Below are 24838 nucleotides of genomic sequence, written 5' to 3' on the forward strand. Positions count from 1 at the left end.
TTCTTAAGACTTAACTGTATTTAATAGGACATTCTCAAATGTCACCTCAGCCTCCAAGAATACATGTTAAGGGTATTTTCACATGACTGAAGAGGACATCCGTTTACTTGCCAGAATCTTGTATCTGTATTACAAATGCCTCTCTTTCACTTTCTTAACCTCTCATGTAAAAGACAGTTTAGCTCCTACAATTATAGTGTTGAAATATTCCTTCTATGTTGATTTGTCCTCTTTCCCTTTCAAAATTATGCTGCTGAGGAGCTTAGTATCATCCTCTCAGTCTTGGCCTGTATATAGTCCAGAGGCCAGGAATCAAACATTTCTCATTTCAAGATTTATTCTTCAAAATAACAAGATTCACATTCGCTTTCCCATACCTACGGATATCAAGAACTCTGAGATTTTGCACCTTGTCATGAAAAAAAGGACCCAGGAATGAGCTTTTAGTGTTAAATATGGCTGGCACAGTACTTCTGATCTGAGGCGCAAAATAAGAATTTACTCCATGGTTTTAACAGCTTTTTAGCCAGGTAAAACTATCAAGAATCCAGTTTGCACCCAGTTAAACTCAGGTCAGAGAAATGGAGCAGAAATGAGGCAGGGCAAGGAAACGTTTCTTTAAGAGAGAAGGTAAGGATCCAAAGCTGCTGTGGATATTACGAAAGGAAGGATGGGGTTTACTCCAACAAGAACTGAGAGCTAATGAGACAGGCAGGATTGTCAGCCTAGGCAATTCAGCAGATACCGAAGTCAGGCCTGGAAAAGGATAGGAATCTCCTCCTTTCATCCAGAGTTCTATGGCTGGTGAGCATTGGATGCCTCGCAAGCATGCTTTGCTTAAGACTGCCATGGTTGTTGTTGGTTCCTTTCCCTTGTTAGGGTGGCAGTTGTGAAGCTGGTGGGGAGACAGATCTTTCTACTTCTTGCTGGAGAGAAGTTAAAGGCAGTCACAAGTGTTCAGGGTGGTCCTGAAGACATGTAATGAACTCAGAAACAGGTTTGTTTTTGTAGCAGATCTCATAGACAGCGGTAAAGAGGGGAAATCTGCAAGGGAAAGATACAGGTAACAAACTGAAGAAAAATGATCAAAAAGAGACCAAAAGAGAACCTTTCTTAAATGTCCCATCCCAACAAGAAAGGCTAGACAGAAAGAACAAAATTATTTTTCATTACAAAGTTATTTGGAGGGGGGGGAAGACCTAGACTTTCTTTCAGGTAAATATAGTTATATTAAATAAACCAGATGACATTTCCTCCTATATAGAAATAATAACTTTTTGTTTATTAATGAAGATAGTCTGGATATCTATAATCTAATGCTAATGTCCTGAATGATTGACTAATCGACTAAAGAGCTGGTAGTTGCTAGTCGCATATTGTTTAACTGGCTAGCCATTCTACAAACTGGCCGGCACTCTTACCAGGTAAATGTTCCCCTCGCATATCTGTGCTAGTCATTCCTGACTCTAGGGGGTGGTGGTCATCTCCATTTCAAAGCCGAAGAGCCAGCGCTATCTGAAAACGTCTCTGTGGTCATGTGGCCAGCATGACTAAATGCCGAAGGCACATGGAACACTGTTACCTTCCCACCAAAGATGGTTCCTCTTTTTCTACTTGAATTTTTATGCGCTTTCGAACTGCTAGGTTGGCAGAAGCTGGGACAAGTCATGGGAGCTCACTCCATTATGCAGCACTAGGGATTCGAACTGCCAAACTGCTGACCTTTCTGATCAACAAGCTCAGCGTCTTAGCCACTGAGCCACCGCATCCCTCTATGTTAAAAACTCTTACCAAGCATCACACAAATTTGCAGGGTGTCAGCATAGCCCAGTTACTGATGCCAAGCAAAATGGGAAGGCAGGCTGCTAAACTTACTTGTCTGTCAGATTCCTGTGCTTCAGAATGTGATGCAGCTCTGCTGAGGTCTGAGGACCTTGCAGTTTCTGTCCATGGAGCATCTCATTTTCCAGTTGCTCGATAGACTGTGAAATACAAGACAAAGCCCCACTTGTGAGTGATGGTCTGGATATTCCAAGTAGCTTTTATTGAGTCTTTATTGGTGACTCTCTAAGGGGAAAATTTACAGTGGCTTCCTTTGCTTTGGACAAACCTAAACTCCACATGTCTTCATTTCTCTTTAGGGGCAGCCCATGGTTTAGTAATAAAAAACTATGCTTGCATATATGATCTGGATCAGGGGTCTCCAAATTTGGCAACTTTAAGACTTGTGGACTTCAACACTGAGAATTTCTGAGGGTTGAAGTCCACAGGTCTTAAGAGTTGCCAAATTTGAAGACCCTTGGTGTAGAGAACACTGGAGTACAGGTTTTGGCATCCTTAGTGACCATGATTTCCAGAATGTTTATGAAAAGTCATAGCAGTAGCAAAACATAAACAAACATGAATGGATAACTCGTCTTAGAATGGTCAACCTAAAAGTTGGGGTTGCACAGACAGAACTGTAAGTATACTTTGTATAAGTATAATAAAAACTGTAAGCATGTTTACCACCGCCCCAATTCCTGCACAGTAACCAGGAAACTCATGAAAATTGCATCATCCTAAAATAGTTTCAATATAATTTAAATATGCAGGCATGGTAAAAAAAAAAAAAAAGAAATCCTATTCCCACCTAGATGCATAATCTAGCCCCACTGACCTCATCATCTCCTCAGTGCAGGTTTCCTTCTCCTCAAAAATCAATACACATGGTCTCTAGCCACCCAGAGATTGCACATTGTTGCTTTATAGCAGAACAATGCTTCTATTTTGGAGTTTAAAAAATAAAGTTGAAGATGAAATTAGCCAATGCTCTCCAAGGCCGGAGTTTAGAATTACTTCTCATTTGGGGCCAGATTAAAGAGGATGAACTCAAGTTGTACCCCCTATAAGTTTCAAGAGACATGGTACAGGATTTTTTTCTCACAATATTGCAGAAGATCCTCTATGCCATCTGAAAGATGCTTTCCAACTTCTGCAGCCCTGCAAAGCAGCTTACGTTATGCCACCATATATTGGTTCACTAACAGCCTTGCTGCCTGAAACCGAGGTGTTTACTCTTTCTGTGCTTTTCAGCCACTTCTGATGTCAGGCTTCTTTCAGCCAAATTTTACTGACCTTGCAATCCAGTTCCAGGCCTTGTCCTTTGTCCCAATTCAGATTTGACATAAATACTAGTTTTTGTGAAATCCTCAATGTTGCAATCAGAACAACAATTAATTGTGGTTAACACTGCAACAATTATATATATATGCATGCCCTTGGCAAAATGTATTGATATCTTTGCAGATCAAGTACTGCAGTATGAATCTCTTTCTGAAATACTTGCAATCTGCAAGGGAGGAAAAATCTCCACTTCAGCCATTACTCTTTGGCAGCCATTGAGTTTCATACATATACCTACCTACCTACCTACCTACCTACCTACCTACCTACCTACCTACCTACCTACCTACCTGGAATCTGTTCAGCTGTTCTCAGTTGCTATAGTACAACCTTCCTGTCCTTCGTGCCCTTAAATCCAAAGCCCTTTAATTCTAGATGCCCTTTTCAGGTTCCTTTTGTTTCCTATTAATACAATACAATACAATAGCAAAGTTGGAAGGGACCTTGGAGGTCTTTTAGTCCAACCCCCTGCCTAGGCAGGAAACCCTACACCATTTCAGACAAATGGCTATCCAACATCTTCTTAAAGACTTCCAGTGTTGGAGCATTCACAACTTATGGAGGCAAGCTGTTCCACTGATTACTGTGCATTTTCGCCTCCTAATAATTCCAGTTGTTCATATAAGTATTTCAGTTTTTCCCCAAATGCTATCACTCTGCTAAATAACTAATTCCCACAACACTATCAAATTATTTACTAAGACTGTATTACTATTCTTTTCTTCCTTCCTAGTACCTATCTCTTTCCATATATGATTATAACCATGTTGCTTGTATCTTTAAAATTTGTATTGTTTTATTTGTTTCCTAGTATAATTTGATTGCTTATTAGTAACCCATGACTAGCACTAAGTGTTGTATCATGATTCTTGATATTTTCTTTATGTACATGAGAACATAAGCACAAATTCCTTGTGTGTTCAATCACACTTGGCCAATAAAGAATTCTATTCAATTCTATTTTAAGTGAGCTGAACTATTATACCATGATTTCACCAGGCCTTTCCCTATAGTTAGGCAAAGCCCTCAAGAGTCTCAACTATTTTTCCAACATTGCTGGTCGATCAAGGTATCACATTCTGGTTCTAGACTATTATATAAGTTCATCCTTCAAAGACCCTATTTAGAAATTGAGACTCATTTCCTAGTCACGGGCAAGTTGCTACACTTGGTGAAATGATTCAACTAAGTTAATGCATCTGTCCCCAAAGCTATGCCACACTAGTGGTACAGTCATTCCAAAGAGAAGAGAAAAGGTTGTAGGAGGAATTGATTTCCCCCCTCACATACTAGCAGAAATTAGGATGTGAGGACACCTGGAAAGTTGGCAGTGAACATAACGAGATGTGTGATGGAATTGTGTCAAATGTCCAAATAAATCTTGGCACATTTACCAGCATTCCCTCCCTGATACAATTGCTGCCTCAGACATTTTGGGGTGGACTCAACTAACAGTGATTTATTCCAGAAACTATGTCTTAGGTAGTCATATATTACCACTGAATCATAAAACCACCTTGATGGCTTGGCTAGCTTACCTTGCCAGTCTTGGCAAATGCCTCCGCTACTTTGCGGTTACGGCCTCCATAACAGGTGGTAATCAGATCAGCAACCCCACAACTCTCTAGGAAGGTGGAAGAAGTGACAGGTCCCTTGCAGAAGAGCTTGGCAAAGGCAATCATCTCCATCAGGCCCAGACGGATGACAGCTGCCTTGGTGTTGTCTCCAAAGCCTAACCCATCACAGAATCCAGCTCCAACAGCCACCACGTTCTGGGAGAAAGAAGGGACGCAAAGTGTTGGTAACTAGGAAAGGTTCGGTACTTAGCTAGCTTTGAAGATCAATTCAACACAGCAGCCTTTGGTAGACAAAATAAAGTTACAAATGAGCCCACTGAGATGACACTGTTTGAGAACCCCACATTCTAGCCTATCTTGTATCTTTCCTCTGCTCCCTACCATCTCCAGGCATGGTAGATAAAATAGTGGCCTTAACCAAACTCCTCCTGAACGATAGCTTGAGATTTGCTTCTGACCATTTATCTGTCAACCAAAAGGGGGAAATTAATTCCTATACCTTGAGAGCACCACAGATCTCTACTGTGTCTGCTTCCTGCACCACTGTGATTCGGAAGTTGGGTGTCTGCATCAGTTCCTTCAGAATCTGTCCATGCTGTAGGTTCTTGCAGCCTAAAAAATACATATACATACATACATACATACATACATACATACATACATACATACATACATACGTACGTACGTACGTATAAGAAATAAAGATAAAATATTGTGAGGATCCAAATATTGCACGCCAATGAAAAGATGGGGAGGGCAGGAGTAGGATGGGGGGAGGTGGGATCTATTGTTAAAGTATCAACTACCTCCACCATGATACTCTCTCACCAGAGCCCCAAGGCAGCTGATAACGTAGATGTTCTTTATCTCTATGTGCCTGCTGATTGCTGATTTCTCTGAGGGCCATGCTTCTAGGAACTCTCTTAACATTTTTGGATTTGGCTTGATCTAGGATGCTTATTGTTTCCCAGTTGAAACTATGGTTAAGTCTATCCATGTGTTATGAAATTAAGGAGTTTTCATCATGTGACCTAACTGCTAATTGGTGTTCATTAATGCACTTTGCTGGTCTTCTGCATGTTTGTCCTACATAGCGGCTGTTATAGTTCTTAACTGTATGTTGTAGATGACTCCTGTCTTTTCTTTTGGGGCTGCTGCAGAGGTGGTATTCAGCAGGTTCTGACCTGCTGTTCTGAGAACCAGTAGCGGAAATTTTGAGTAGTTTGGAGAACCGGTAAATACCACCTCTGACTGGCCCTGCCCCCATCTATTCTCTGCTTCCCGAGTCCCAGCTGATCGGGAGGGAATGGGAATTTTGTAGTAACCCTCCCCTGGAGTGGGGAGGGAATGGAGATTTTACAGTGTCCTTCCCTTGCCATGCCCACCAAGCCATGCCACACCCACAAAGCCACGCCCACAGAGCCGGTAGTAAAAAAATTTGAATCCCACCACTGGGATGCTGGTCTTTTTTTTTACTTAGGGTGTTTTGGAGGGCTTTATCCTTTTTTATATCATCCTTGTGCTGGTTGTGATGTAAGGAAATAGATAACCTATACAACATCTTCCAATAAAATGGATGTATATCCATGCAACTTTATCAAAAAGTGCCTGACCACTCAACCCCTATATAGCACAACCAACACAAGTGGTAAAAAGGTTAACACTGCCATACATATCCCAAAGGTGCTTTTTCAAGAGGCAACTGGACTTTCTGGTTTTTCTTTGAAGACGTTTTGCTTCTCATCCAAGACGCTTCTTCAGCTCTGAAACTTCTTCGGGTTCTTCAGAGCTGAAGAAGCTTCTTGGATGAGAAGCGAAATGTCTTCAAAGAAAAACCAGAAAGTCCAGTTGCCTCTTGAAAAAGCACCTTTGGGACAACCATGACCTGGATGACTGAGAATCTCCACAGACATTTAACTGCCATACATTAAAAAAAAAATAATTCAAAAATCACCAACAGACAACAAAAACCATGGTACTACCACAGCACACAAACCAACTAAAGCCCTCCAAAACATCGTAAGTAAACCAAAAGACCTAGCAGCCCTGGGGAAAAAAAGACAATACTAGAGAAAAAATGTGATGGCAGTCAAGGCTGGGCTGATCAGATGTACACAGTTCCCCCCAAAAAGCAGGAAAGCACAGTGACATAGTGATACATTAAATGTGGAACTTTGCTCTATCATTAGGCGGTGGCTTGTCCCTTGGAAACTGTCAGCACTAAGAAAGGCAGAGAGAAGTGCTGTTGAGTCCCTGAGATCCAAGGAAAAGTGGGGGCAGAACAGATGCATACACAGCTAAAGACATCTTGGATGGTTTAGGGCTGCTTTTTTCCAGAGGTGAAATACTGTCCTTTACCAGTAACAGAATTTGAAATCATGTGAAGTATTAGTACCACTTTATAAAACCTTAGCAAAACCACACCTGGAATACTGTAACAAATTTTGGTCACCATTCTACAAAAAAAAGTGTTGAGACTTTGGAAAAAGTTAAAAGAAGAGCAACTAGGATGATCAAAGGCCTGGAGACTAAAACATATGAAGAGTGGCTGCAGGATTGGAAAAAGTTAAAAGAAGAGCAACTAGGATGATCAAAGGCCTGGAGACTAAAACATATGAAGAATGGCTGCAGGATTTGGAGTTGGCTAGTCTAAAGAAAAGAAGAATTAGGGGTGACATAATAGCAGCATTCCAGTATTTGAGGGGCTGCCACAAAGAAGAGGGGATCAAATTATTCCACAAAGCACCAGAGGGCAGGACAAGAAATAATGGTTGGAAATTAATCAAAGAGAGAAGCAACCTGGAATTAAGGAAAAACTTTCTAACTATGAGAAAAATTAACCAGTGGAACAGCTTGCATCCAGAAATTGTGGGTGCTCCATCATTGGATATTTTTTTAAAGAGTCTAGATAATCACTTCTCTGAAATAGTATAGGTTCTCCTGCTTGAGCAGTGGGCTGGACTAGAAGACCTCCACGGTCCCTTCCAGCTCATTCATTCTATTCTAAATGAAGCAATAGCAGTTAGACTTATATACCGCTTCATAGGGCTTTCAGCCCTCTCTAAGCGGTTTACAGAGTCAGCATATTGCCCCCAACAACAATCCGGGTTCTCATTTTACCCACCTCGGAAGGATGGAAGGCTGAGTCAACCCTGAGCCGGTGAGATTTGAACAGCCTGCAGAACTGCAGTCAGCTGAAATAGCCTGCAGTGCTGCATTTAACCACTGCACCACCTCAGCTCTTCTCAGCAATGAATTATCGGCACCATTCAAAGCCATCTGATTAGCTAATGAAACATGCAATCAATATGATGTTAACCATTGATTTCTGCATTGGTTTCTTCCCTAGCACCAAGCAAAGTGATCTCTCAAACTAAGAAGTATTATTGGACAATCACCTATCCAGAAGAGGAATAGGAGAAAATCCAAACATTTGCTTTATAATGGGGAATGGTTCAGCAGAAGGGCATTTGGGTCAACAACAAATCTTTATTAATCCTGAAGGTGCTAAAAGTCTTCGTTGGGGAAGGAGGAGCTGCAACCAGCCTAAATATGACTCTGAAAATTGCATTGCATTGCACTGTGGTACCTCGTTATTTCTGCAGCAATCATGCAACAGGATCTGACAGTGTGATCCAACTGGTTGTGGAAAATGTATATGCAGCGGTGTAAGGTCTCATGGCTGAGTCTAATATTACTACTGCCTTCGCCTGATATCAGATACGTAGTAAGAGAGAAGGTGGCCAGGGCTGTCCGGCTCCCAACCTGTTGCTGTCATTTGCTTTCTCGCTGCTATGCGACCTATCTGGATGCCTGCATGCCAGAGAAAATGAGTGACAGAAGAATGGAAGTGCATCTCTGCACAGCCCTCCCTCCCCCTGACCAGAGGTGGTATTCAGTAGGTTCTGGAGAACCGGTAGCAGAAATTTTGAGTAGTTTGGAGAACTGGTAAATACCACCTCTGACTGGCCCCGCCCCCATCTATTCTTCTGAGTCCCAGCTGATCGGGAGGGAATGGGGATTTTGCAGTATCCTTCCCCTGCCATGCCCACCAAGCCAGGCCCTCCAAGCCACACCACACCCACCAAGCCACGCCCACAGAACTGGTAATAAAAAAAAGAATCCTACCACTGCCCCCAACTAACCCTTAGCAAGAATGGGGGAATCTCTCTCGATTGCAAGTGTAATCTAACGTAGACTGAGCCTGCAATGGGTCTTGAGAGAAGACTTTCACCCTCCCTTCCAGTCTGACAATGTCTCTCTTTGTTTGAACTATGCCTGGTTCCTTTCCCTTTAAGAAAGCAAAGCAAAGCACTAGACCATGGGGGAACATTCTGTGCATTCCTTGTTTACCAATCTGTTGGCTCAGCTGATGCAAATCTTCTCTACCAGCAGAAGACAAGTGCTTTATGAAACTGAGCAAGGTGACTTTCCCTGTCCTGCACGACATTTTTCTCCTTACCACTTACCCGTGGTAAGAGCCGTGGTGGCGCAGTGATTAGAATGCAATACTGGAGCGCTCAATTCTGAGCAGCTCAAGGTTGACTCAGCCTTCCATGGTCAATAAAATGAGGACCCAGATTGTTGGGGGCAATGTGCTGTCTCTGTAAACCGCTCAGAGAGGGCTGTAAAGCATTGTGAAACGGTATATAAGTCTTATGTGCTATTGCTACTCACAGGAGTAGCTACTCACAATAGTAGAATGATGGAACTACTGCCATCTCAATGGGAGATTTAAACATACATCTTTAATGTATGGGCTGGTAGATGGCCATCTTCGTTTCTCAGCAGCAGCCAGTAATATGTCTGGGTGGAACGGCTCTTGTTACAATCATGTCCCAATACTAAAATCCTCAAGGAATGACGGAGTGTAGCATAACATTTAAAGCACATATCCGGAGAGCTGATCTCCAGCTTGTCTCCAGTTTCCATGTGAATCATAAACTCAAGTCCATTACCAATGGTGGTTTCACAGAACTTCCCCTCTGCCACTTCATTGGCTATGTTGGCTCCCATCAGCACACTCATTTCAATGCTTAGCTGCTCACGGATGATGTCTGAGATCAGCTTCAGCCCATCAGGACCTTCGTCCACACCCTGCAAGCCAAACATACCAGTCACGTCAGATCAATTAACTCAACTAAGGACTCTGCAACAGTCCTGCTTGACTGACTCAGTGCCACTCCAGCAATAAGATTCAGGACTTAGGTACATTCCTAGGCACTCAGTTAATGTAGGATTGTAAAGGCAGTTCATTTCTTAGCATCATATCTTCGCTAACATTATTAGGATGCCACTAAATGTCCTAAGTAGACCCTCCCTCTGCTTGGAACTGATTGCCCTTTTCACATTTGTGGCCACTTGAGCTCACTGTTCACAACTTTCACACTATTTGACTGTTGATATGACTGCCTATCAAGAATAGCACCCGCTTTTCTGATTAAATGGTTTATAACAACATATACTATAATAAGCCCATTGAAAAATAGAGAAGGTTCATTCAAGCCATCCTGAGCCATCCATTAACTGATATGGATAAGTGACTGCTGAGAACCAAAAGTGACTTGTCTGATTAATTGTAAAGAGATGGTTCCTTCTAATTTGCAATATTTAAGTTACCTCTATTCGTTTCCAAAATAAACTAAACGTTGTATCAACTTGGTATGCTATTTTCATCTAACTTGGCATTTCGGAGCTCATGGTGGCCGAGCTGAATAGTTTCTGTAATAGCACCATAATTTATATTACTGCATTTAAATACAATCTAATTAATCTAACTGGCAGGAGACACACACACCAGCGTAACAGAATAGAAATATTTTAAATCAATACAATTAAATCATTAAAACAAATTAGCTCCCCTCCCTCTTTAACTATGTGATTGTTAGCAATATAATTGTGGGAGAGGAAAGAGACTGCAGAAATGGTTCTGGATTTAGCCATTCTTCCTTCCCAGGTGAAGGAATTAAAATAATAGACATTTCAGAGAGAGGACTGCGTCTTTGCTGGATGCTCAGAGAGGTGAAGGAACTTCGTGTTTCCTTCATGAACTGGAGATCAGAGCTCAGCGCCCAAGCATGTGGCCAAGTCAAGTCAAGCTCTCTAATAAAAGAGCATCCTTACTAAACTATATGTAACTGCAGATATCTCCCTTATTCTATCCGTTCACATGGTGGTGAAATGCCCGCCCAGCAAAGCCTGGCCAAATCTTCCAATTAGTCCTTTCAAAGGTCATACCAGCTAATCCCCCCAACCCTGACCCCAGCCACACTCACACCTTGATGAGCGAGATGCCTATTGCTTCTTTCTTGATATGTCCTTTCATCTGTTCACAGAGCTTCCCGATGAACTGGTGGGGCACCACAAAAATGAGGATATCTGCATCGGTGGACGCTTTCAATACATCAGGCACAGCTACCTGCAGCAATCCGGGAGCCAGGAAAAAGAAGTTAGCTTGTTGGCCCAGGAGGGAACTCTGCTTTCATTCAGATGTTCAGAGAGGAGACTAAAAATGGGCTCATCTGGTGGACACTTCCATGCACTCAATATATTCATGAAACCCTCTATTGCTTTTGAATGCTGGCTTGTGGAAATAATGCAAACCATATATTTACCCAGCTTGCCTGCAGTTATTATGTGTCATAGTAATGAATAGCAGAGAGCTCAACAAAATTGAAAGCCTCAAGCCAGAACGCAGCTCCACTGGATTATGCTTGAATATTTCACCGGCTGTTGCTCACACATTGGAAGACCATAAATGCTAGACACTTGTTTCTTAGCCTGATCCTCCTTGAAAGCCACAGCATTCTGGTCATGTCATCCCAAAGAATTGAGTCCCCAAAGGAAATGGGCCCATAGAAGAACACAGGCAGCGTTAGAGGCACTGGCAACGTCTTCCAACTCCTTTCAGCAGCTTAGTGGCCAGACCACTTTATCCAGATTGCTAGGCATGAATGGTGTGCTGGAATTCTAGAACAAATCTGACATGACGTCCATTCCAGCCAGTTCTATCCCCCATTCCATCCTAGGAAAGGATGCTGATAGGCTGGAGAGCTTTCAGAGGCATGTGACTGGGATGCTGAAAGGAGTCCTAGGGTGCAAATCCAACTTAAGAAATAGGAAGAGGGGAAGAGCCTTTCCTGTGTTTGCCCTTCCTAATTTGATGTCCCCCCATGCCACTGGTAACATCCATCACCATCAACAGATCCAGCCTATTGGCTTAGTATTGGCTAGGTTGGCTCCCCATTGTTTTTGACAGGAATGTTTCTAGTCTTCTTTGGAGATGCTGAGGACCGGATGCAATATTTACGTTCTGCCCCAATTCATGAATACCAACGCTAGAACATGGGACTGGAACACTGAGAACAGCAGGGGCACAATGACTTTTTGTTGCAAAAGCTTAGATGGCTGTAATGCCTTCCTCTAGCAAGTGGGCTTCCTTGACACTCTGCTAAGCTCCAGGAAACCATATTAATTGCTAAGCAGTGACAGGTTTATTTATTATTTCTGTTACCAAGGCAACATCTTCCTGGATCTTCCTTTTGCTGGAAGAGGCACAAGTGTGCTTTGCTACTGCCAGGGCGTGTTAAAAGGATTTCGGGATGGGGACAGGGTGGGTGATCCCTGCAAGCTAAAGAGCATTACCAGGAAACAATAGCATGCATCAGAGGTGGGTTCCTACCAGTTCGCACCTATTCGGTAGAACCGGTTCGTCAAATCTACCAGACCGGTTAGAAGAGGTTCCACCAGTGGACCCGGAAAGCAGGCCACACCTACAGAAGAGGTTCCAAAATTTTTTGAAACCCACCACTGCTAAAGGGTTAGAGGTGCAAGGATCTTGTAACTTGTCAGCTTTAAGACTTGCAGGCTTCAATGCCAGAGTTCCTGAGCCAACGTGACTTGAGGAGGAATTCTGGGAGTTGAAGTCAACAAGTCTTAAAGCTGTCAGGTTTGAAGACCCCTATTTTTTTTCTAAAGGGTTAGGGGTGCAAGGATCTTGTAACTTGACAGCTTTAAGACTTGCATGCTTCAATGCCAGAGTTTCTGAATAGCTACTTGGACCGACCTAAGTACTAATTCATAATTTCATATCCGGTCACATGGGCGGCAAGCCACTCCCATCCGGTCACATGGGTGGCAAGCCACTCCCACAAAGGAGGCCACACCCACAGAGTAGGTTCGAACAATTTTTGAAACCCACCATTGGCATGCATTTTCATGTTATTTGTAAATTTCTGTTCCATTATTTTTTTTTAAAGAAATGCAGCTCGCCTCAATAAAGCAAAATATTAAAATGGCAAAAAACAGTTTGAATTAAAAACAATCAAACAGGACCGCTGTAAGTTTAAAGGAAGTGAATGAAAACAATCTGAGAGAGTCTTTTTTTTTGTAGACTCTTGCAAAAACAAAAGTGGGGAACCCTACATGTGTTGCTTTTAGAGAAAGTTACAACCATGATGGGGCTAAGCCATCTAAGGCCATGCTCCTGGCAAAGCCAAGGCCCTACTGCAGAAGGTGAGCCTTGGGTAGGAGTTCACCAAAAGCTTTTTAACAGCAGAGAGGAAATGAACAAGGACGCCCCGAGATAGAACGTCTCTAATTTTTGGCCACTTTCCTAGGGCTGAGATAAAGGGAGTGGCTCAAAGTCACCCAGCTGCCTTTGTGCCTAAGGTTGGACTAGAACTCAAGCTCTCCCACTTTTTAAACTGATGTCTTAACCAGTGCACCAAACTGGCTAGTAGTTAAGATACCAGACTAGACACCAGGGGAGAGGGAGGGGGGCTGTGAGTTCTAGTCCTGCTTTGTGGCACAAAGCAAGCTGTGTAACCTTGGGCCAGTCTCTCTCTCTCTCAGTCTAGGAGGGAAGCCAAGAAAAACACTTCTGAAAAACCCTGCCAAGAAAACTGCAGGGACAATTCCAGGCAATTGCCAGCATTAAGACTGACTCAAAGGCTATCACACCTCGAAAACAAAACAAAACCTACTCCAAAGTTTCAGTTAGTATACTAATGGAAACTATCATCCAACACAGTAAAAAGGCACAGAAGACTGAAGTTGAAGTAGATAGAATAAATTCTTTGACATTCCTAAATAGCTTTAATTGATTTTTTTCCTTCTCAAACAATTTTCTATTATTCATTAGGGGAAGCTAAGCCGTTAAGCTGTGGCATGTTTCCATATACATGTACAACCAATAAAATAAAAAATAAACCATATAAGTTTTTAAAAAACCAGCTGTTTAAAACAAGGATCAGCGACAACATAAAATTTTGCATTGTGAGTACAAAAACTTGATTTTAAAGGAATTTAAAATAATTTAGAAAAATGGTCAAAATCTCAGAAATATTGAGTCATCTGAAATTTATTGCAATCAATCTCTCTCTTTTACCCTTCCATTTGTATTTACCATTATATATTTTGCATAATAATGACTAAAAATTTCACAAAGTCACTAAGAGTTGAAAAGCTTTGGCAAAAATTCCCTTATTCATCTTTAAGTTGGAGAATAAATCCATGACCCTGGCCAAACTCCAGCCAAATCCAAGAACTTTACCATCTCCCCAGATTTCAATTGACTAAGAGAAGTGAAGCAGCTGCTTTGTTTCTTCTCTTAAAATGTGGAGTTCTAAAGGTTACGCAGCTTTAAGCAGAAATTTGTCCATTTTAAAGATGATGGGAATTTCTCAAATTCTTCCTTTAGAATAGATGACATTGAAAAATAGAGATTTTCTATGTACAGTGCAACTCCTGATTAGGACTCGAGCTGATGATAATACTTCTCAGCAATAGCTACAAGGCATATTTTGCCATTACGCAAAATGACTGTAATTAATGACAGGTAATTAAACAACAGCTAATAGTAATTTGAGACATGGTTAAATCACTGAGAGGGAAGGGGGAAGGTGTACACTCATAGATGCCCATCTGATAATCTGAAATCTATTATGTAGAGCACCAACTGGTGATCCGCGAGAAAATGTTGGTGGTCCACAGAAAAATTATTTGCACTAAATCAGGGGTTCTCAAACTATGGCCCCTGGGCCAGATACGTACAATGAACATTTGTGGTGCTGCAGAGTCTCCCCCTTCTGGATCTTTTTGTGTGGATCAGAGGGGGACAGAAATTCTGACTCAGGGTCTGTGTCAGCCTCCTGGTGTGGGGCTTTGGGCAAAGGCTAGAGGGAAGCACCGCTGGTGGAGAAGAGCCAGAGGACCTTGTTCCAGTGGGACTGCATCGTGGCCTGGAACTGACCATCTGAGCCCTCTCAGCCTCCATGCCCCGATATCTGGCCTTGCACTCCCGCAGGTCTTCCCTCTGCTTGGAAAGCCTATGCTCGTAGTCCTTACTGAGATGCCTCCTTCTTGGTCAGATCCAATTTGAACTGAGCTGTTTTGCCAACTCTTTCTCATGGTGGCTGCTTAGCTCCTACAATTTCTTCCTGTTTGAGCCCTAAGGAGCTCAGATGGGCAGGTAAGGAGTGGCTGAAAGGGGAGGGGTGAGTAGAGGCTGGTGAGGTGCCCCTCGCCCCTCAAGTAATATCGAGTTTGTCACACGCACCCAGTCACATGACTACCTAGGCACACCCACCCAGCTAGTCATTAGGCAGATCATATTAGTGGTTTACGGGATTTAAAATTATGAATTTAATGGTTCCTGAGGTCCGAAAGGTTGATGACCCCTGATGCAGAGTGGAACCATGGCTAATTAATACAGCATGTCTTTTAAATCTCAACTCTCTATATTCAGTCCCAGCATCTCCTCAGAGAGTTGGTTGAAGATTTTACTCTCCACCTGAAATCCTGGCGGTACTGCTTGATGGTTTGAGTGGACCGCACTGGCTGGCTGAGACTCATATTCAATAAAAGCCCACTTCCTAAGGTTCTGGACAATACAATATTATAAACACAATGAGAGTGAAATATCATTTTGTAAACTGCAATGCAAGCTTTTAAGGATGGATCTAGTGGACAATTCCACATTTCACCTCCAAGCCTTTTGATTCTATGTGGGATCCGTTCTTCCCTGTTCTGAAGATGAGATGCCCCAATCAATGTCAATTATGCATGACAGGAAGTCCATTATTTAATGTCTGCATGTACATATATAATATTCAGCCTCATTAATGAATTGTGATTTATTTTAATTATTAAAAGCTTGTTGTTTTATTTTTATGTTTTGTATGCTTCATTTTTCATTGTTCTGCAGTGTTGGGGGTATACATTTCTTTAATTTTAATTTAATTTAAAATTTATTTTTGTTAAGAAGTTTTATATTACTGGCCTTCGGCACCCAACCCCCAGGCTATGGGGATTTTGCAGTATCCTTCTCCTGCCATGCCCACAAAGCCACGCCACAAAGCCACACCCACAGAACTGGTAGTAAAATAATTTGAACCCCTTAACTGAGCCTAGCGTATAGTTCCCCAAAAGCTCCTGCTGCACCTCCAACTTGCCAAACGCACCACATTGGGCGGAAGTTTATGGCCGGGCAAATACTTGACGTTCTCATGTTGTGTGTTGATGATCTCGGTGAGCTTCTGGCCAGCAATCTCTTCTTCAAACACCCACATCTTCACCGTGGTGTCAAACATATCCAGCTTGGCTGCATTGCTGCCCACAATCTTGGCAATTGCTGAACCCCTGCAACAGGAAGAGAGACAGAGATGTAACCCTCCTCCTTCTTCCTGGGACTACGTTTCCCCCACATTCTTCCATCAGGAGACCAGAATTCTAGCAAAGGTCTCCGCTTGGAGAGAATCGTCTGTAACATAAAGATGGAATCCCCTAAGATTATTTTCAAAGTTCAACTTTTTTTGCAACTGGAGCAGTGGTGGTATTCAGCAGGTTCTGACTAGTTCTGGAGAACCAGTAGCGGAAATTTTGAGCAGTTTGGTAAATACCATCTCTGACTCGCCCCACCCCCATCTATTCTCTGCCTCCCGAATCCCAGCTGATTGGGAGGGAATGGAGATTTTATAGCATCCTTCCCCTGCCACGACCACCAAGCCACACCCACCAAGCCGCGCCATGCCCACCAAGCCAAGCTCACAGAACCGGTAATTAAAATTTTTGAATCCCACCACTGAACTGGAGGTACCGTTCCATTTAGCAGCCCTTCCTGCTCTCCATTTTGGTTGTGGCTGCTGGGAGTTGCAAGTTCTGCAGAGCCTGGAAGGCCCTTGTGCCATAATATACTCAAAACCAGCTAGGAAATCATGCGGTGGCCAGCTTGAGTGGCTCTTGCATAGAAAGTCAGATCCATATTGTAATAACATGACTAAGAAAAAGCAAATATTTCATTAATTTGTGACAATTGACTTTGCCATGAACGATGACCCTTAGTCAATAGGTCAGCTATCCGATAGGGTGGATTTTAATGTTATAATTATGTGCATTTACTTTTCAGATGTCATAAAACTCTCAGTTCTTTTTGCAGAGCCCATACACAGGGAGAAAACTCCAAGGGCTTAAAGATAAAGGTAAAGGTTCCCCTCTCAACATATGTGCTAGCCGTTCCTGACTCTAGCGGGCAATGCTCATCTCCGTTTCAAAGCTGAAGAACCAGAGCTGTCTGAAGACGTCTTCGTGGTCATGTGACCGACATGACTAAATGCCGAAGGCGCACAGAACGCTGTTACCTTCTCACAAAATCTGGTCCCTATTTTTCTACTTGCATTTTTACATGCTTTTGAACTGCTAGGTTGGCAGAAGCTGGGACAAGTAACGGGAGCTCACTCCCATTACGCAATAATAGGAATTCAAACCACCAAACTGCTGACCTTCTGATCGACAAGTTCAGCGTCTTAGCCACTGAGCCACCGCATCCCTTCATAAGGGTTTAAAACTAAAAAAAAACAGACACACACCAATCCCATTGGATCATCCATATCAAGGAACTATATAGAGGACTCTGGAAACCTATACTTTTACTACTGTTGAGAGAAAGAGTTTTCATGCAGGAAAAGGCACACATTTTTTATCTACCACTTCACACAAAGAGCTGCTGTCTCCACCACTCTGCACATACATATCGTTGTGTTGATGGGAAAGAAGAATGAGAAGAGAGATGCTGATTGTTTGGTGCTCGAGAGACAGGTTGGATTTAAGTGCTCATCTTCCTCTGTCTCTGCTTACTAAAGAGTGCCAGACCTGAAATTCTCCAGAACTGAAGGGCTACCAAAGACAGGCTATTCAGGGAAGAGGCTGATCCAGCTGGACTGCCACGACTGAACAACTGGCAGAGAGGACACAGCTTGAAAGCAAAGTCAAAGGCACTCAGATGGGACCCTTAGTTTTCCCAGATATAGGTAGGTATCCTATGACTTCAGCAGACTTTGAAGGATTCTCGAGAGTTTTCTGTTTCAGAAGTGTATGGAAAGATTTATTGGTGGTAACACTACTGCTCAATAATGCGCTCTCCTATAATGAACAACGCTAGTGAAGCCAATGGCTCTGCTGACCCAGGATGAAGGCAGTGGCAACCCAGAAGACCCTTATGCATCTGGAAGGCACTGGGTTGGGGGGAAACCAATTCTGCCGGATGGAACTACAAGTCTAGAATTTGAATGCATTAAAAGTGCAAGTGGGAGCTGTGCTGCCTCGAAGCTGTACTTAGAACGTCTTTTTCAGAGAGATTTAAAGAAGATTTTGTCCCATGATGTTCAACCCATAAGCATCTCGCAACAAAATGCATAAAATCCAAGGCATATATGCCTGGGGGGGGGGACCCTCCGGTTATGTACTTATGTTTCTGCAGCCATGGGATAAGAGAGCAGCCCTTGGTCCATAGTGCCCCGTAGTTCAAACTGCTTAAGACACCTGCAGCCTGCCTCTCTCAAGACTGGGGGGCTACCCAATACATACATACATACATACATACATACATACATACATACATACATACATACATACACAGAGATACATACACAGAGATACAGACAGAGGGAGGGACACACACACACATACAGAGAGAGAGAGAGAGAGAGATCCAGCGATAGATAGATAGATAGATAGATAGATAGATAGATAGATAGATAGATAGATAGATAGATAGATAGATAGATAGATAGATAGATAGAGTTTGCCAGGGACGCCACCACTCTGAAACCCGGCTGGACTCCAAAGCGAGCCTGCGCTCCTTTCGTGCCACACTCAAGACAAACGTCGCCAGCGTCCGCTTCACCAGCTCGCATGAAGTGCCACGCTAATCCGCGAGAGCCGATTACGCCTAGAAGAAATGCGGCCGTCCTCAAGGCGCCACAAAACTCTTCGTCGCTGTCGCCATCGAAGTTGACGCCCCCACCCCGGCAAATTCCAGGGTCTTCCTCCCGCCTTCCTTTTCTGAAGCCACTGCTCGCTCTCTCCCCGTCTCCCCCACTTCCCTCATTCGCCGCCCCAACGCACCAGTTGCCGGAGCCCACGATGCAAACTTTCTTTCCGCCCATGGCCGTGATAGCGTTGGATTCCGAGCCGCGGCAGCCGCCCTCCTGCCTTGCCAGGCATTATAACCCCTCGGCTGGCCGGCCCCGCCCTCCGCCCACCCAGCTCTTCGCCCAAACGGCGCTCAGGCTGGGAAAGGTGATCGGGGTGCGCGCTGAGCCTCTGCTAGGTGGCCGCCCGCTCTTGCCAAGCACTGCCGTTACGTCCCTTCTACTATTTCCCCCTCGGGTTTAGTCAAAACGGCCGGGAGACAGGGAGGCAGATTGACCCGTCGGTGAAGGAGTTTTTCCGCACCTGCCAAGTCAGTCTCACACAGGTGGGAGCCCACAGCGGAGCCCCTCAGTTTTTCATGTTCATTCCGCGTCTGTGTGCTTCCCCCCTCCTGTCCCCCCCCGACCAGCGCTCTTCTCGAGGTGGGGGCAAAAAGGCAAGCATTTGGTTGGACTGCAGGGATCCCCAAAGATGGCAACTGTAAGACTTGTGGACTTCAACTCTCCAGCATAGCTGGCTGGAGAATTCTGGGAGTTGAAGTCCGCAAGTTTTAAAAGTTGCCAAGTTTGAAGACCTCTGGGTTAGAGTTTCGGGGACTCTTACGCAGAGGAGGAAAAATAAAGCTGCTCTAACTAGCCAGGGACGAGAACAAATCCAATGACAAGATTTAGGACTGAGGGCCATTTTTGAGCATGGTTAGAGTTCATTGTCACTATTTATTGTTGAATTATGTTAACAGGACAGGATAACAAGACAGGACTGCAAGTATCTCTGAATTGCTTTTAAGCAAATGTTTATATGTGTGTCTTATTTCTCTTTCAAAGTGGCCCACTGTATTCCATTGCAAGAGGCTTCATGAATTGCTTTCCAGAACTGCCAGTTCTGTCATCCTTCAATTGTATTAGGGCTATAGGACAATTGAAGCCTTCTAACATTGTGTTCATATCTTTAAATGTATATTTTCATATCTTCAAATTTTATATTTGTTTCCTAGTCTAATTTGATTGCTATTAGTAACCTATGACTATCACTAAGTGTTGTTGTACCTTATGATTCTTGATGAATGTATTCTATTTTATTTTTCTTTATGTACACCGAGAGCATATCACACTTCCTTGTGTGTCCAATCACACTTGGCTAATAAAGAATTCTATTCTATTCTATTCTATTCTATTCTTCATCAAACCCCAGGATAACGAGGACAAAGTTCAGAATACCACACAGTAACAGGTTCAGAAGTGAAGATTCTTTCATTTGCATGTTGTTGAAATCCTATGTCTTAGTTTCCTATGTAAAGAGAGAGAGGCTGCATTCCAGATAACCATGTGTGTGTAGGGGAGGGGGAGATACTGAAACAATTCAGTTCAGTTGCACACTGAACTGAACTCCTGATAACTCCTTACCAAGGCCATAACCATAAATTCCTGTCTGAAATGACATTTGAAAGTAGCATAGAGGCCCATGGGTTTGGCAGCTTGCCAGCTACAAAATTGCACTCTGGACTCTGCCTTTCTGGCCATGCGATTAAACAAAAAAAAATGTTCACATGTTGTGCAGCCAGTAAATCTGTTCTTTTTTTTTTTAATAAATGTTTTTTAATTTTAGTTTAAAACAGGTACACATCTTTCTTTACATCTGTAGAAAATGTATCAATCAATTACAGATAAGTTTTGGTACATCTCCTCCACAGTCAACCAACATAACTCATATTAACTAAAGCATTATTATATATCCATTTTCATTTAACTGTATTATTTAGCAATATTGATGAAAGTAATAATCTTGAACAATCCCTGCCCACACCGGTGGGAGAGGGAAAAAAAAAAAAAAAGGACAGATAAAAAATTAAAATTAAAATAAAAAATAAAAATAATACAAAAAAAAGACAAAAACGACAAGAGACAAGGCAGGAAAACGAAACAAAACACAGGTGTCTATCATGAGGAAAAAAAAGAAGTATATCAACTGGTTACAACATGCTTTGGTAAATCTGTTCTATGCAGAGCACAAAAGTCCCATCAAGCTGCAATCTTGTGTATACCTACTGACCCCCGAAATAAACGGCCTTATTTTTGGGGAGGTCTTACGATTTTTAGGTGCAGGAGGTGGCGAGCGTTGTCACTTCACAGCTCCTGCTGCTGCAATATTTTCAGGGGCGGGCTTATTTTAGTGTATGTGCTCAAAAGCCCGATTGGGCTTATTATCCAGGGAGGTCTTATTTTCAGGGAAACAGGATACTAAGGACTCAGTGGAGCATGCTCCCAAATAAGCCAACAAAGGACAGCATTGTCAGTTGGCCATCTGCTTTGTAAAATTAAAAGAAGCACCAGTCAGAGTTTGGAAGAGGTGGCCACACAGGTGATCTGCTGCCTAGAAACCATCTTTAAGAGAGACAGGAGAGATGATCCTACTCAGTTAATAATTATATAAAGTTGGAAATATTACGGAAAGACCCCATAGGGCAGTGTTTCCTAAAATTTTCCATTACATTACCCAATGGCTTATCAGAAAGTCCCTGTTACTCAGTGTAACTAAAAAAACCTTTAAATCAGTTTAAATGTCCTGTTGTGATTGGGTAATGGGTTTATGTGTCATCCAGAAAAGAAAACAATTTGCCCAGGTTTGAGAAGCAGTGACTTTTTGAGCCTGGGGGGGGGGGGGGACATACATTCCTTTGAGATAAAAAAGAAAAGCAGTAGTTGACAAAACTCATAAGATTTGTAGTCTAGATTTGGGGCCACATTTAGCAAATAGTAATGAGGATGGGATTGGCCCTTACTATTAACAGGAAGGAGCCAAGCTGTGACTCTACAGCTGCTTCACTGAAGATGTGGAGCTCTTCAGGAGACAATATCATTCTGAAGGATCCACCAATGATGTGCTGGCATGGCCATAGTGCCTTGGCTGTCCAATGCCCAGGTAGTTTCCAGGGTCACCTACCAGAATCATCATTCTGAGCCCACCTTCTGGGTGATGCTTATAGGGCTGCAAGTTAATTGTTCTCCTGGCAGGTCCGTGAGAAGCAGCACTACCACTACCACTACCAAGGAGTGCATGTGTGTGTGTGTAACCGAGTGTCATGTTCTCTCATCTGGGGCAACAATCTCCCTTAGATACAACCTGATCTTAATAAAATGTCCCTTTGAGTCAGTTTTAATTCCTGGTGCCTACCTGGAAGCATTCCTGCAATTTTCTTGACTAGTTTGGAAGTGTTTCTCCCTTGCCTCTTTCCCAGGGCTAAGAAAGAAGGATTGGCCCAAGGTCACTCAGCAGACCTTGGGCCTAAGGAGGATTAGAATTCACTGTGTCCTGTTTTCCAGCTTGGTGTGGTGTCTTAGCCACTAATCAAAGTGGTGTAAACCAGGCATGTTAAAATGACCAGGAGAAAATAAAAGTGAATGAATGCAATAGATCAATTGCAGCTATTAGATGCAAGTTACAAAAATCCAAAGCTACAATTACATGGTAGCTTTGAGAAAGGGGAAACTCGAATTCTTGACTGCCATCTAGATTTTTGCAGGGTTGTTGTTGTTAGTTGTGAAGTTGTGTCTAATCCATCGTGACCCTATGGACGACGTTCCTCCAGGCCTTTTGGTACTGTCCATGGGGTTTTCATGGCAAAGATACTGGAGTGGGTTGCCATTTCCTTCTTCAGTTTTGTCAGAGCTCTCTGCTACGACCTGTCCGTCTTGGGTGGCCCTGCGCAGCATAACTCATAGCTTCATTGAGCTACACAAGCCCCTTCGCCACGACAAGGCAGTAATCCATGAAGGGGTGTTGCAGGGTAGTCTAGGATTAATGGCATCAGCAATTGCATTCAAACATCATACTAAGCCATAGCTTGTTGACCAATCTCACAAGTGACAAAGTTGTTTGGCCGATTCCTGGTTTTCACTACTCTTGTTCTGCATCTCTCTGGTTTGATTGGCATCAAAACCCAAATGAGGAGGGAAACTACAAAGCATTACAAACCATGCATTCCTGATTGCCACATGATTTCAAACTGTATTCAGTCCTAAAAACCATCCATTGTCATCCACTGACCTGTAGTACACCATGCAACACACCGGGAATTTTTATTTACAAAATTAACGTATTAAAACTTATGTTTTTGTAGCTCCAAGACTATTTCATGATGCAACTTGCTTATTCCTTCCTTTCCCCTCCCTTGTTTCTGTGGTACACCCAGGCTTAACTATATACAGGCAAATCACTGCAAAGCCCTGGGTTCATACAACACGCACCTTGAGATAAATGTGATTTGTGATAGTAATTGTTTATTTGATGGGCATTTTAAACAGAGATTGTTTAAAAATGTAACTTTCCCAGCTGTTTGAAATGGGAAATTCCATGCCATTCTATCGCCTCTTCCCTGGTTCTGGTGCACATACAGATTTTGAGTACAGGTAGTCCTCAACGACAATTGAGCCCAGGATTTCGATTGCTAAGTGAAATGTTTAAGTGAGTTTTGCCCCATTTTCTTGCTACAGTTAAGTGGATCACTAGTTGGTAAATTGGTAACATGGCTGTTAAGTAAAACTGGCTTCCCCATTGACTTTGCTTGTCAGGTTGCAAAAGATGGTCACATGACCCAGGGATGTTGCAACCATCTTGAGTCAGTTGCCAAGCATCTGGATTTTGATCATGTGACCATGGGGAATGCTACAATGGTTACCAAGTGTGAAAAATGGTCATGTCACTTTTTCCAGTGCCACTTGTTAACTTTGAACAGTCACTAAATGGACTGTTGAGAACTAGCTTTATCTAAAAAGATCCAGTTATAAAAATGACTGACAGAAATGGGTGAGGGCTGTATTTAATACTCACTCATCTGCTCCTGGCTCCAACCCAGATTCTCTTACAGCTCAAAAGTTGCCAATAGCTTTTTTATTTATTTTTAATTTTTCCTGCTCGGCTTTGTGATCCTGTCTCATTTTCAGTGGTCTTCAGTTTTAATTCCTACAGGCAAGTTCTATATAGCTGCGTTTTTTGTAGCTCATTCTGAATGACTATAAAAAGAACGAACACATCTTTTCCTCTGCACCTTATCTGCCTCTCCTGAAATTTAGCACACAAGCTTCCTAAATAAGGATCTGTTTCCTTTTTACTCTTGTGAAAAGACTGGTACAGTACGTTATGATTAAAGCAATTTTTGACTGTTGTTGTAACGAAAGTTTGGCTCTTCAATTCCCTTCTATGAAAATTTCACCATTACCAAATTTTAGTAGCATTGTTATATAAAAAAATAAATTTCCTGCAGTGAAGTAAGCATTGTAGAAGTCCCAGCACAAACTATTTTCAAAATAAAAGACCCCACTCCTCCTAACCCCAAGGAAAAAAAACGTTCAACCCTACTACATGTAAAGTAACTCTGGCTGCTTTACTCTCTCAATATTAACTGTGATCCAGGATATCAAAAGGTCGCTCAACATCATACTGGTTATCTCTCACTATTGCACTCTCTCTCCAAATATTTTGATGATTGCTTAAGCAGGCACACAGAGGCAGGGTTTTCTTCAGGCCAATGAAAGAGCTTTCCTCTATCTAGCCTAGTTTGAAGGATTAAAAAAAAGGATTAAAAAAAGGTTATTTTCTTACGATATAGTTTCCTCCTGAAAGTATTGAAAAAAGACAGTGCTGTGTTACAAAAGGACGGAGAGAGCAAC

General features: G+C 42.6%; 1 protein-coding gene across 1 annotated transcript; it reads right to left on the minus strand.

Annotated features, from left to right (window-relative positions):
- On the minus strand, positions 1–19288 carry GPD1 (glycerol-3-phosphate dehydrogenase 1). The gene is made up of 8 exons (XM_014061801.2): positions 19146–19288; positions 16205–16382; positions 11020–11160; positions 9701–9839; positions 5242–5354; positions 4704–4937; positions 1876–1982; positions 1–1044 (listed from the first exon to the last, which is right to left on the minus strand). The coding sequence occupies exons 1-8, from the start codon at positions 19184–19186 to the stop codon at positions 948–950; spliced, it is 1050 nt and encodes a 349-aa protein (XP_013917276.2). The 5' UTR covers positions 19187–19288; the 3' UTR covers positions 1–947.
- Positions 19289–24838: the final 5550 nt, after the last annotated feature.

The sequence above is a fragment of the Thamnophis sirtalis genome, unplaced genomic scaffold (genome assembly GCF_051295495.1).
Source record: "Thamnophis sirtalis isolate CommonGarterSnake01/CBP01778 unplaced genomic scaffold, rThaSir2_p1.2 scaffold_3, whole genome shotgun sequence".
Lineage (NCBI taxonomy): Eukaryota > Metazoa > Chordata > Lepidosauria > Squamata > Natricidae > Thamnophis > Thamnophis sirtalis.

Bases quoted from the DNA above. Each gene is read 5' to 3' on its own strand.
- GPD1 (XM_014061801.2), bottom strand. From the start codon at position 19,186: ATGGGCGGAAAGAAAGTTTGCATCGTGGGCTCCGGCAACTG. The intron at 16,383-19,145 runs GTGCGTTGGGGC...TTCCTGTTGCAG, and splicing joins ATCGTGGGCTCCGGCAACTG to GGGTTCAGCAATTGCCAAGA. The intron at 1,045-1,875 runs GTAAGTTTAGCA...TTTCCCTTGCAG, and splicing joins CACAGGAATCTGACAGACAA to ATTTCCCCTCTTTACCGCTG.